Consider the following 12616-nt stretch of genomic DNA (forward strand, 5'->3'; position numbering starts at 1 on the left):
GAATGCAGGCTGTGCAGCTATCCCAGAAGCCAGAACAGCAAGAGGGATTGCTGCTTTCACTGCGCAGCGATCCCTCTTGCTGTTCTGGCTTCTGAGATTCAGAATATTTTTTTTTTCTTGTTTTCCTCCTCCAAAAACTAGGTGCGTCTTGTGGTCTGGTGCGTCTTATAGAGCGAAAAATACGGTGCTTAACCCGAGGTAGCACTGTAAGTGAATAGAGGGTTGCACCCAGGGACTCGGGCATTTCCTCCCAAACGGCTGTCCCACTGAGCACCTTTCCCTGATCCTAAGAAGCCCCGCATTGCTTTGGGATTCAAAAATGGATGGGCAGGTTGGGGTTGGCTAAGAGTGGAGTTCTTCTGCAGAAACGCAATCTGACCCAGAGGCCTGGCAGCATATGAGCTCCGGAGCGCTGAAAGGAAGCTGCCGTGTGTTCTTTGAAGGAGGAGTCATGAGCTAGCTGCCTGGTGTTGGCTAGTCTGGCAGGGAATGTGCTTTAGGAGGAGTAAATTGAAATAATAATAATTTATTATTTATACCCCGCCCATCTGGCTGGGCTTCCCCAGCCACTCTGGGCGGCTTTCAACAAAATATTAAAATACAGTAATGCATCAAACATTACAAGTTTCCCTAAACAGGGCTGCCTTCAGATGTCTCCTAAAAGTCTGGTAGTTGTTGTTCTCTTTCACATCTGGTGGGAGGGCAGGTGCCACCACGGAGAAGGCCCTCTGCCTGGTTCCCTGTAACTTGGCTTCTCGCACTGAGGGAACCGTTAGAAGGCCCTCTGCGCTGGACCTCAGTAGAACTATGGGGGTGGAGATGCTCCTTCAGTTATACTGGACCGAGGCCATTTACTTTATTGTCACTTGTACAACTTGTATACAGTGAGATTACACGGGCACCCCCCACTCAGCTCTCTTAGTCTTAATTCCCCTCATTTACTGACGCACAGCCACCACACCCGAAAGTCAGTTGCCCTGTTGTTATCTTTTCATTCAGCAGCCTAACAGTCCACAGATAGAAGCTGTTATTTACCCTGTTGGTGCGACTATATATCATGCTTCTATATATTTTCTGCCCGAGAGCAGGAGATCAAGAAAGTGCCGGCCAGGGTGTGAATCATCCCTGAGAATTTTCCTCACAGGCAACGTTCTTCTGCTATTTCATCCAGCGGATTCATGGGACAGCCCATAATATCTTGTGCTGTATTCACCACCCTCTGTAGGCACTTCCTATCAGTTGATGTGAAACCAGCGTACCGCACTGTGATGCAGTATGAAAGCACACTTTCTATTGTGGACCGGTAGAAGGAGATCGCCAAATGCTGATTGACATTGTTCTTTCACAATACTCTGAGGAGATGAAGTCTGTGTTGGGCTTTCTTAACCACCTGGGTTGTATTGATTTTGTATTGTATTTAAGAAATGAGACAGGGTGGGATGTCAATGAGAGAGAGGGGGAGAGAAGTTCATGTCTTCCTGAACAGGACATGTAAAAGGAAGTCTTTCTTGGAGCGCATAGTTAAAACTATGGAACTCCCTGCCACTGGAGGCAGCGATGGCCACTAACATAGATGCCTTAAAAGAGGTTTAGACAGATTCATCTAGGCCCCCTTATTTGCCCTTAGGGACCAGTGACTCGGAGGATCACGTCTTTGGGGGATGTCGCCAAGCTGCGACCTTTGCTTCCGCAGAGCTCTTCTTCTCTTGCCAAGTCTCCCTTTCCACGCTGCTGCTTTGCGTTGGCTGTTTGGCATCTTGGGTCCGCTGGTCCCAGTCGAGGGACGCAGTGGCTTGGTGGCGGCGGTGACTCCTTCTGCGGGGCTCCTTTTTTTGCTCAGCCAGCGCTGCCCCTTTCGCAGTGAGCTTTGGGGACTTGCCGGCTGTGGTGCTAACGCGGTGTCTCTTGTCTCTTCCTTCCCTTCCAGGGTTTTGTTAAAGATGTCCACGAAGACTCGGTCACGATATCCTTCGAGAACAAGTGAGTGTCCGCAAGAGGCATTGCGTGCCTGCGCCCTACTCTGCTCTTTTGTCAGAGAGCTGGCAGGCCAAGATCGGCCCGTCCTTTTCCAGCCCGCTGGAAGTAGTGGCTGCCCCAGTGTTCTTGAGGTCCATTGTATGATGAGGGTACAAGCCTGGCATACCAGCTCTGAGCGACCTCTGGCAGTGAAACCCCACTGACATGGGCTTGTTTGCCTAGACATACGGAGCTGGCACCTTGTGTAATATGAACACTGTGTGGGGCTCGTGCCTTTAGCTCCATGCTGGCTCCTAGGAAATTGAAATAATATTCTTGCAGACAGTCGCTGGCCCCCAACCCATGTCCCTTGCTCTCACCCAGGAAACAAGCACACCAAGAGCTCTGGCCAATATAAGTTTCAAAAGTGGGAGTGGTCCCTATTCGCAAATCAATAGTCAGTTGTAACAAAAACTAATCCATTCAGAAGTATGTATTCTGACAAGGATTACAAACTCGGAGATTACAAACTCAAACTCATAAGGATATGTATATGAATGGATTAGTTTTTCTTGCAATTGACTCTTGATTTGCAAGTAAGGACCGCTCCCACTTTTGAAACTTATATTGGCCAGATTTCTCGGTGTGCTTTTTTCTTGTTATATTTAATAACAAGAACTCCAACTTATTTAACCTCGCCCAGGAAACGCTGGCCATTCCCATCCCTGCTTTGCACTCTGGTGGCAGCTGGGCCGAGGGGAAGAAACAGGGCCTTTCCTCCTGGAGCTCTGTTCTTGCTTTGTAGCAACTCCTGCTGGTGGCTAGATTGCTCTCCCCACCAAGAGTTCACTGCCTGTCTACCAGCTGCTCTATCAAACTAGGCACCCCCGGGCTACTGAATACAGCAGCGCAACAAACCTCTCACGCTGGCTTGGGGTCCCTTCAGGAGATGACGTCAGGAACTCCCCGCCTCTCAGAGCACACACAGTTGTTTGGTCACCCCAGGGAATTGGGGAAGGTGGTTCCTTCCTCCTCAGTCTGGGCTCCCCCCTTCTTCATCTTCAGTCTTCATGTCCCTTGAGCCAGACACCCCCTAACCCTGTTCTCCCTTATTTGACTCTGGAGACAGGAGGTTGCGGGGATACCTGCCCAGAGGACTTTGTCACCCACCTGTGTAGGCACTGCACAGCATTGGTGGTGGCCCCGATCCCCCAGCAGTTACGGAGCAGGGGGGCTGTACCCCAGCTCCACCCTTGTAAAGATCTCTGGAAGCTTATTGCACAGCAAATACCTTGGCGCTCGCAAGCAACAGGGTGGGTTATTTTGTTTGCTTTTAAATGCTGCTTATTGGAGGGGTGGGGAGGCGAAAGTGCCTGAAATTCCTGACTCAGCAGAAAGCCAGAAGCGTCTGCCGGAGGAGGGAGGTTTGAGCCTCTCGCAAAGGTCCTTCCTCGGCAGCTGAAGCGTCAGGGAGACACGTGTCTCTGCAACAGCTGTACGGAGAGGAGCCACCCTGGCCTCTAGGCGCTGCAGTCAAGCAACCGTCTGCTTCCCCCCACCCCACCCGGGAAAAATAAAAAGCTTTGTGGGCGGAGGTTCAACGCCGGCCCTGCTCTCTGCGAAGAGCAGGTGGTGGCTTTGCTGGGGCTCTCGCTGACAGGCCGCCCGAGTTTGCGGCTCTGGTTGTCAGCCAGTAAGGGACTAGTGAGCAGAGGGAGGCTGGCAGCCTGCCAGCAGCTGGGCCTGGCCGCTTCCGTCTCCCCACCCAGGGTGGTGTGGCCGTGGCGGCGGTATGCAAATGCTGCCTAATTCCGCTGCAGTTAACGAGGCAGCCTTGCAGCACCGCGGCCAGTTCCCAGGATTGTGCTCTGACAGGGCCGGAACACAGCCGCAGCACGATCTCCCTGCGAGAGGCAGGGCGGGCTATAAATACCCACCGAGTGTCTCTCTGCCGGCCCCAGTCTCCAGCCCTCCTTGTGGTGTTTCCTGAGTGGGGGATATGTCTTTGCATTCTCCTCCCCTCATTTCTTTCCTCTTGCCTCTGGCCCCCTCCCCAAGAACGCTTGCATGCTCTTAGCAGGCTTCCATGCCTCTAAACTATTTTGACCCCTATCAGGTAATGGTACTGTGGCCTTTATGACTAACCAGCGGCGTTGCCAAATAGTTGTGGTTCCTAGGAGCCAGCGTTGAATATGTAAGAGCCAGCGTTCCATAGCTCTGGTGGAAGGGTGTGTGTGGAATTAAAGTCACAAGGTGATACATTTGATTTCCTAGGTGCGTGTGCAGCCAGGGGTCTGGAATTTTTTCTGGCAGGTGCAGTTGTGGTTGGAAAAGCATGTTGCTAGTAGCGGGGGTGGGGGGAGTTCAGGCCGGCTGCCGTTGTCCGATGCATGCTGCTGAGTCATTAGAGAAGAGAATAGCTTGTTAGCAGTGGAGGGGGATATTTGGGGTGTGCTTCTACGAAGCAGCCATTCTGAATTGGTGGGGGTGCCTGTGTTGACCCAAGGCCCCTGCCGCTTTCGCCTGCGCAAAATTCGGCTCTTGGCATTGTTTAGCCCCAAGCACCTCCCATAGCTTGTGAAGAAACATTGTGTGTTGATGGGTAGCTGGTCTCCCCTTACTGTCACCTGGAATAACACTCTGTCTCTTCGCAGCTGGCAGCCCGAAAGGCAAATCCCCTTCGGCGACGTGCGGCTGCCCCCACCTGCAGACTACAGCAAGGAGATTTTGGAAGGGGATGAGGTGGAGGTGAGTGAAGGCTGCCAAGAGTCTTTCCGCACCCTTCTGGGGGGTGGGGGGTGGAGCAGCGGGGTGAGCAGGAAGCTGCTGGGCGTGGAGGGTGTCCCCCTAACTTGAATTTCCCTCTCCTCTCAGGTTTATTCCCGAGCCAATGAGCATGAGCCTTGTGGCTGGTGGCTGGCCAGGGTTCGAATGATGAAAGGAGACGTAAGTATTGAACAAAATACTCCCCCCTTGAAATATTCCCGGGCATTCAGTGAGGGGGCAGTGCGGCCCGTCCCTCTCACCATTAACACATTTAATGAGCTGAGCCCCTTCTGCCTCCCTGGCACATGGTAGGAGCTCTCCATGTGCACAGCAAATGCTCCCAGAACATCTGGGCGTCATGGGCCACAATGCGGAATAGTGACGGTGCTGCAATGCAGATGTTCTTACGATGCTTCTGTGACGTGTTGTTATGAGGTTGTCGTAATCTGCCTTAAGTTCACTCAGTGGGAACAGGTAGAGTATAATTTTTTTCAAGTGAATAAAAATAATGAAAGCAAGTAAATTTCCAGGGTCGTAAGCCAGCCTGAATTTGCAGGCGTGAAAGTTTCCACTTCCCTCAAGCGGCAGTGTTCAGTGGGTTTCTTAGTGTGAACATAACTGGTTCTGCATTTCCAGGAAAGACTGAGAGAGGAGGGGAACCTGCAGTTGAGGGGGGGGGGACTGTGACCCTAACCCCATGGAAGAGTTTTCCAGGGTTTTTTTTCTTCCCAGTGTGCAGTTAGAATTCACTTTCCCCCTCCTGTTTGAGTTTACTTCGGCTTAACAACTCTAAAGGCAGAACGTAACTGCAGCTCTTTTGGGCTCTTCCTTTGCCGTGTCAGTGAAAGGGCTCTTCTTTGTGGCTCCCTCTGATCTCATCCTCCTCTTGCAGTTCTACGTCATAGAATATGCCGCTTGCGATGCCATCTACAATGAAATCGTCACGTTGGAGCGGCTGCGGCCTGTCAACCCCAGCAAAGTGGCCACCAAGTGCAGCTTTTTCAAAGTCACCATTGCGGTACCAGAGGATCTCAAGGAGGCGTGAGTGTTAACATAAACACAATTCAAATGGCTGGTGCTGACCTTTAAAGCCCTAAACGGCCCCGGCCCAGTATACCTGAAGAAACGTCTCCACCCCCATTGCTCAGCCCAGACACTGAGGTCCAGCTCCGAGGGAGGGCCTTCTGCTGGTTCCCTCATTGCGAGAAGCAAAGTTACAGGGAACCAGGCAGAGGGCCTTCTCGGTAGTGGCATCCGCCTTGTGGAACGCCTTCCCTTCAGATGCCAAGGAGATAAAGAACTGCACAACTTTTAGGAGACATCTGAAGGCAGCCCTGTTTAGGGAAGTTTTTAATGTTTGATGCTTTATTATGTTATATATTCCGTAATCTGCCAGAATGGCTGGGGATACCCAGCCATATGGGTGGGGTATTAATAATAGTAATAGTAATAACTGTTGGGATACTGCCAGGGAGACAAAGTCCATCATGGCCCCAAGCGGTCTGCCGGACGATCCATCGATCTCCCGTAGGCACGCAGTATCAGCAATTAGCGACATGAGTGTCTAGAAAATATCTTGCCACATTCCAGAGCTCATGCACACTCTATCAGCAGATAATTCACAGCGAAAGTCGCACTCAGGAGAGCACTATTTACAAGTTTTATTCCGCGTTGATCAGAACAAAGAAAGACATGACTGCCTGCGCCAGTGTCTCCGACACAGAGAGAAAACGAAAGCAATAGGAAACATAATCATCCTGTTAACAGGACATGCGCAGACTCTCTGACTCACAAAGCCTGCTCCCTTTTAAGGTGGAACGGAAATATCCTAACAATAACAACAACTGTGTGGGGGAGAGGGGGAGCTTGTCTGCCAAATCAACATTCTTTCCGATTCAAATCTCCATCAGCCCACGTCTGCCTGGGATTGATTTTGCTTGCAGTGTGCCGACATTTGCTCCATCTGAAGGGAAAGAAGCCTAAGAGCTTCTTAACACAAGGGAAGTCGGTTTCAGGAGGTGCGCTATTGAATGAGTCAACTTTTCTGAATAAGCAATATGTAAGGCGCTGTGGGTTAAACCACAGAGCCTAGGACTCGCCGATCAGAAGGTCGGCGGTTTGAATCCCTGTGACGGGGTGAGCTCCCGTTGCTCAGTCCCTGCTCCTGCCAACCTAGCAGTTCGAAAGCACGTCAAAGTGCAAGTAGATAAATAGGTACCACTCCGGCAGGAAGGTAAACGGCATTTCCGTGCACTGCTCTGGTTTGCCAGAAGCGCCTTAGTCCTGCTGGCCACATGACCCGGAAGCTGTACGCCTGCTCCCTCGGCCAGTAAAGCGAGATGAGCACCGCAACCCCAGAGTTGGTCACGACTGGACCTAACGGTCAGGGGTCCCCTTTATATTTACCTTTAAGGCCTTCTTAAATCAAATGTGAAGGGCATTTCTCCATCCTTGGGCAGTAGTCATTCTTGTCTCAGCCCACAAATATATAGTAAGAGTTTTACAAACTAGCTCTGCACCGTCCTCCTCGAGCGTTGGTAGTAAACGTAGCCTGGCATCGAGACTCCCTGGGCTGCCTGCAGTCTCAGAGATCTCTTGTAAAACCTGTCTCTAAAGCTCCGTACAGATTCACAGGTCCACCGCATGTGGAAGCCTGAACGTTTAGCATCTCAGGTTGGCGTCCACACTTTTCCGAAGGTTCTTACTGTTCCTCTGTTTCCTCTTCGCAGCTGCTCAAACGAAAACGTGCACAAGGAGTTCAAGAAAGCCGTGAGCGCGAACTGCATCTTCCTCAGTTCCACTAGCAGTGAGCTCGTCATCCTCGTAAGGGTCTTCCTCCTCTGTTCCGGGGATGGCGTCTGCCTGCTTAGCTGAACCAAGTGGGGAGGAAAATGCCTGTGACTTGTTCTCAGAGCCGGAACCTGTGTGGCTCTTCACTCCCCTCTAGTGGCAGGAACTGCAGATGACCACTAAATGCGCAACTGCAACTTCTACATCTGCTTGGTGCAGCTCTTGCATATTTCTCGTCCAGACCTGTGAAGGATTTTTTGTTTTGCACTTGGGACATGATAAAGGGCGTCTTCCCAGGATGGCCAGGGTGGAGTGGGGGAGTTCTCTCGCTTCAGAGGAAATGATCCCCTCCAGGACCTGTGGTTTCCGTGTTAAATTTGCTTTAATTTTAACCGGGTGGATAATAATAATAATAATAATAATAATAATAATAATAATAATAATAATAATAATAATATTTTTTATTTATACCCCGCCCTCCCCAGCCAAGGCTGGGCTCAGAGCGGCTAACAAGCAATAACAAAAACAAGCGGAATGAATACAACTTAAAAACAACATTAAAATATTGTAACATTAAAATATTAAAATGTAGCTTCATCGCAGGAGGAGAAAGGAAAAGAAAGAAGAAAGAGAGGGAGGGAATCAAATTGGCTCCAAGCCAAAGGCCAGGCGGAAGAACTCTGTCTTACAGGCCCTGCGGAAAGAAATCAGATCCTGCAGGGCCCTGGTCTCATGAGGCAGAGCGTTCCACCAGGCTGGAGCCAGAGTTGAAAAGGATAACTGACAGCTTGAATTCTTGTTAGACTAAACACCTTAAAACCTGGTGGGGCAGTTCTGTGTCGTAGGCTCACCTGTGTTCTTGGTTTGCCAGCACACGGCGGCCTAACTAACTTTTGCTCGCTCTCTCTCCCTGCAGTCCACAAACGAGTCCACCGTCAAGAGGGCGTCTCTGCTGGGCGACATGCACTTGCGCAGCATCCGGACTAAGCTGATGCTCATGTCCCGGAATGAGGAGGCTAACAAACACTTGGAGGTGAGAGAGAGAGGACCCTCCGAGCGCCACAGTGCCCCCTGGGTGCAAGAGCGGGGAACGTCTCTGGCTCAGGACTAGCTGACAGTAGCTGCCATCCTGGGCCCGAAGGACAGGAGTGCCAAGCAGGGAGGCAGGAGGGAACCTTTCTAAAATGCGAAGCAGTGCTGGAGGATGCAGCGTTTCAGTTTGGGAGAACTCCCTGCCATATATAGATGCCAGAAGATGGCCAGAGGCCCAACTGGTCCAGCGCTCTATTCTCCCAGTGGTCAGCCAGGTACCTCTTATGGGAAACCTGCAAGCAGGTCTCCCCTCCTGCAGTTTCCAGGAGCTGGTATTTGGAAAGCATGCTTCTGCCTCCAGCTGTGGACGCAGCGTTCTGTGAAAGTCACAAGCTTGACATAATATAATAATAATAATATATTATACCCTGCCCATCTGGCTGAGTTTCCCGGGCTGAAGGATGGGGGTGGAGACGCTCCTTCAGGTCTCCTGGGCCTTTGAGGCTGTTTGGGGCTTTCAAGATCAGCACCAACACTTTGAATTGTGCTCGGAAACATCCTGGGAGCCAATGGAGGTCTTTCAGGACCAGTGTTATGTGGTCTCGGCGGCCGCTCCCAGTCCCCAGTCTGGCTGCCGCATTCTGGATTAAGTGCAGCTTCCGGGTCACCTTCCAAGGTAGCCCCACGTAGAGCGCATTGCAGTAGTCCAAGCGGGAGATAACCAGAGCATGCACCACTCTGGCGAGACAGTCTGTGGGCAGGGAGGGTCTCATCCTGTGTACCAGATGGAGCTGGCAGACAGCTGCCCTGGACACAGAACTGACCTGCGCCTCCATGGACAGCTGTGAGTCCAAAATAACTCCCAGGCTGCACACCTGGTCCTTCAGGGGCACAGTTGCCCCATTCAGGACCCACATGCCAACCTTAGTTGATCCAGTCTTATAAGACCTTCTCTGTCCCCAAGTGTGGCTGCCTGGCCTGAATGCTGGGCCTTTTGTGGGGGGTGAGGGCCCAGGCTTGAAAAGAGAGGTGGGGCTCACGCGACGTCTGAGACCTGTTTCCCATCATGCCTCTGCCTCTCCCCCCAGACGAGTAAGCAGCTGGCGTCGGCATTCCAGGAGGAGTTCACGGTGCGGGAGGACCTGATGGGGCTGGCCATCGGAACCCACGGGGCCAACATCCAGCAGGCCCGGAAAGTGCAGGGCGTCACTGCCATTGAGCTGGACGAGGAGACCTGCACCTTCCGCATCTACGGGGAGGTAGGGGCCGGGGGTTGCTTCTAGACTTCTGGGAGAAGAGGGGGTGGGCCGGGCTGCTTTCGTTTTGCCTGGTGCTGGTGTGTAGAGAAAAGGAACAAAGACCCACCTGATAAATGAATCCTGTGCGTGGGGCCGGAAACTCTGGTTGTGGGGCTTGGTAAGCAAGGCGGCTTTTAACTGAGAAGGAACGGACTTTGGGGTCTTTTGGCCTGGAGGGAGAAAGGCCCGGCGTGTGGCTGTGCAGTGGGAGGATCTGCAAGCAGTATGTCAGGCCTGAGCAGCCTTGGTGGCCTAAAACCTCGCAAGCCACCAGCACAGTGTGTTGAGCTGCTTGGCATGCTGTTCCCTTCTGCTCCTCCGCAGACCCCGGAAGCCTGCAAGCAGGCCAGGAGCTTCCTCGAATTCTCCGAAGACTCTGTTCAAGTCCCTCGGAACCTAGTCGGTGAGTGAGACCGTTTTCTAGCTCCAGGACGAAACCTGATGGAGCATCTCATTCTTTCTCTCCCTTCACAAAAAACTACTGTATTTTTTGCCCTATAGGACGCACTTTTCCCCCTCCAAAAATGAAGGGGAAATGTGTGTGCGTCCTATGGGGCGAATTCAGGCTTTCACTGAAGCCTGGAGAGCGAAGGGGGTCGGTGCGCACCGACCCCTCTCGCTCTCCAGGCTTCAGGAAGCTCTCCGCTAGCCGTGGGAGACGCAGCTCTCCCACGGCTAGCGGAGAGCTTGCCGGCACTCAGAACCTTGGGGTCCGCTGAGCTCAGCACGCCCCAAGCTTCAGGCTTCGCGCAGCTCTCCCACGGCTTGCGGATAGCAGCCTGTTCTGGGGGCTGTGGAAGCTCGGGCTTCTCCAGCCCCGCACCTGGGGGGGAAATATTTTTTTTTCTTTATTTCCCCCCCCAAAAAACTAGGTGCGTCCTATGGGGCAAAAAATACGGTATGTTTGTGAAACCAGATTGGGAAGCCGGTGCTACCTTGGAGTTTGCTTGAGATTTGAGTTGCAGCAATTCTGCTTGAGAAAACCCAGGATTTAGTTGCACAAGACAGGCAGGAGAAGGTTGAGTCCAAGGCACCTGGTCGGCAGAGCTGTTTCTCAAGCAAAGATTTGTTGCATAGATTTTCCTCAAGCAACAGAAGGGCGTCAATGATTTTCCTTCCCTGTCATTGGCAACGAGTGCAAATGTACAAGGGTGTGTGTGCAAAAAAGGGGTTCTTTTTTGTATGGAGGTGTTGTTTACTAGTCGGTTTCCTCATCCATTGACCTGTCCCCCTCCAAGGCACTATGGTGCCAATTTGCAAGTGACTTGGCGCTGGGGACATAGAGTTAAGGCGGCAGAGCAACGTGCCGGCAGCCTGTGCGCGCTTGATTTACGCACGCCCTTCGACTCCCTGCCTTCATTTGCCTCCTGCAGGGAAAGTGATAGGCAAGAACGGCAAAGTCATCCAGGAGATTGTGGACAAATCCGGCGTGGTCCGAGTTCGGGTGGAAGGTGACAACGACAAGAAGAACCCCAGGGAGGAGGTAAATTGGGCTGCAGAGCGGAGAAGCCACCGCAGCAGCAGCTTCCTGTGTGGGTCCCCTGCCCCAGTTCCCAAGCCCCAGGTTTCCGTCTCTTCTCAAAGCCACAGTGTCCCACGTTTGCCCACGCCCCATCAAATCATCCCATCTGCGTTTGTCTGCTTTCAGTCCTTGCTGGCTGGTCCAGTTTGTCCCCTGGCTAAAGCTGTCCAAGACACAGACATTGGACAAGAACCAAATGTATGTCTCCGACTCTTTCTTGCTTTCTTGGATCCCGATCATCTTTCCCTCTCGGAAACTCACACGGGCCTGCCCTCTGTCCTGCTCTGGTCGAAACTCTGCTTTCCCAGAGCACAAAAGGCTACCCCTTTGGTTTAACTGGGATGCCTCTGCGGGGAACGTTGACTAATTGGCTTTGAAGCTGGCAGCCCTGGTAAGCTCTCCGTCTTCTGCCTGGGGAAAAGGTGCCTGCTTTTTGCCAACCTCCCTGTCTCCTTTCCCCAGGGGATGGTCCCTTTCATCTTTGTGGGAACGCGGGAGAACATCAGCAATGCGCAGGCGCTGCTGGAGTACCACCTCTCCTACCTTCAGGTAAGGCCGCTGGTGCGGTTCTCCTGGGCTGTGGCGAGGGAGGATCGGGCCACGGGGCAAGCCTGCTTCCATCGCCATGGGGCCAGAGCCATCTTTGCCAGACCCCTCCATCTCGCGACACGGGTGCAGAATGTCGGAACTGCCGCCTGGTTCTGAGGACCTCTGCCCCCCCTCTCAGGTGCTGACGTTGATGTTTAAAGATCAGCATCATGGGAGGGCAGCTTTCTAGCTATCCTTCCTCCTTCCCCTTGGAATCTGCTGCAGATCTCTGAGCAAGATCACAGGACAGGTGTTTCCAGGCCCAAGGGGAAACTGTCAATCTCCTTTTTTATTTTTGCTGTTGGGTGCTGGATATTGCTTACAGCACTGAATTTTTGGGGTTGGTTTTTTTGGGGGGTATGTTACTATACTTACTGGGGACGTGGGTAGCGCTGTGGGTTAAACCACAGAGCCTAGGACTTGCTGATCAGAAGGTCGCGGTTCGAATCCCCACAATGGGGTGATCTCCCGTTGCTCGGTCCCTGCTCCTGCCAACCTAGCAGTTCGAAAGCACGTCAAAGTGAAAGTAGATCAATAGGAAGGTAAACGGCGTTTCCGTGCGCTGCTCTGGTTCGCCAGAAGCGGCTTAGTCCTGCTGGCCACATGACCCGGAAGCTGTACGCCGGCTCCCTCGGCCAGTAAAGCGAGATGAGTTCCGCAACCC

At 52.4% G+C, this 12616-nt stretch overlaps 1 protein-coding gene and 1 long non-coding RNA gene across 4 annotated transcripts in view; both read left to right on the forward strand.

Moving 5' to 3' along the window:
- LOC310692274 overlaps positions 1-12616 on the forward strand; it is a 77546-nt gene that overhangs the window by 35920 nt on the left and 29010 nt on the right. The gene's annotated exons all lie outside the window — the stretch shown is intronic.
- FXR2 (FMR1 autosomal homolog 2) overlaps positions 1-12616 on the forward strand; it is a 32252-nt gene that overhangs the window by 9529 nt on the left and 10107 nt on the right. The window contains exons 2-12 of one of the 3 annotated variants that reach the window (XM_083472612.1): positions 1928-1980; positions 4611-4704; positions 4831-4902; positions 5615-5763; positions 7452-7545; positions 8429-8545; positions 9633-9803; positions 10167-10245; positions 11216-11325; positions 11491-11562; positions 11827-11913. In XM_083472612.1, the coding sequence (XP_083328738.1) occupies positions 1928-1980; positions 4611-4704; positions 4831-4902; positions 5615-5763; positions 7452-7545; positions 8429-8545; positions 9633-9803; positions 10167-10245; positions 11216-11325; positions 11491-11562; positions 11827-11913 (1098 nt within the window). Of the gene's footprint in view, positions 1-335; positions 1150-1225; positions 1981-4610; positions 4705-4830; positions 4903-5614; positions 5764-7451; positions 7546-8428; positions 8546-9632; positions 9804-10166; positions 10246-11215; positions 11326-11490; positions 11563-11826; positions 11914-12616 lie in introns of those variants that run through there. The other 2 variants (XM_083472614.1, XM_083472613.1) reach the window with 2 other exon arrangements.

This window comes from Podarcis liolepis (genome assembly GCF_965112155.1).
Source record: "Podarcis liolepis genome assembly, chromosome: 13".
NCBI lineage: Eukaryota > Metazoa > Chordata > Lepidosauria > Squamata > Lacertidae > Podarcis > Podarcis liolepis.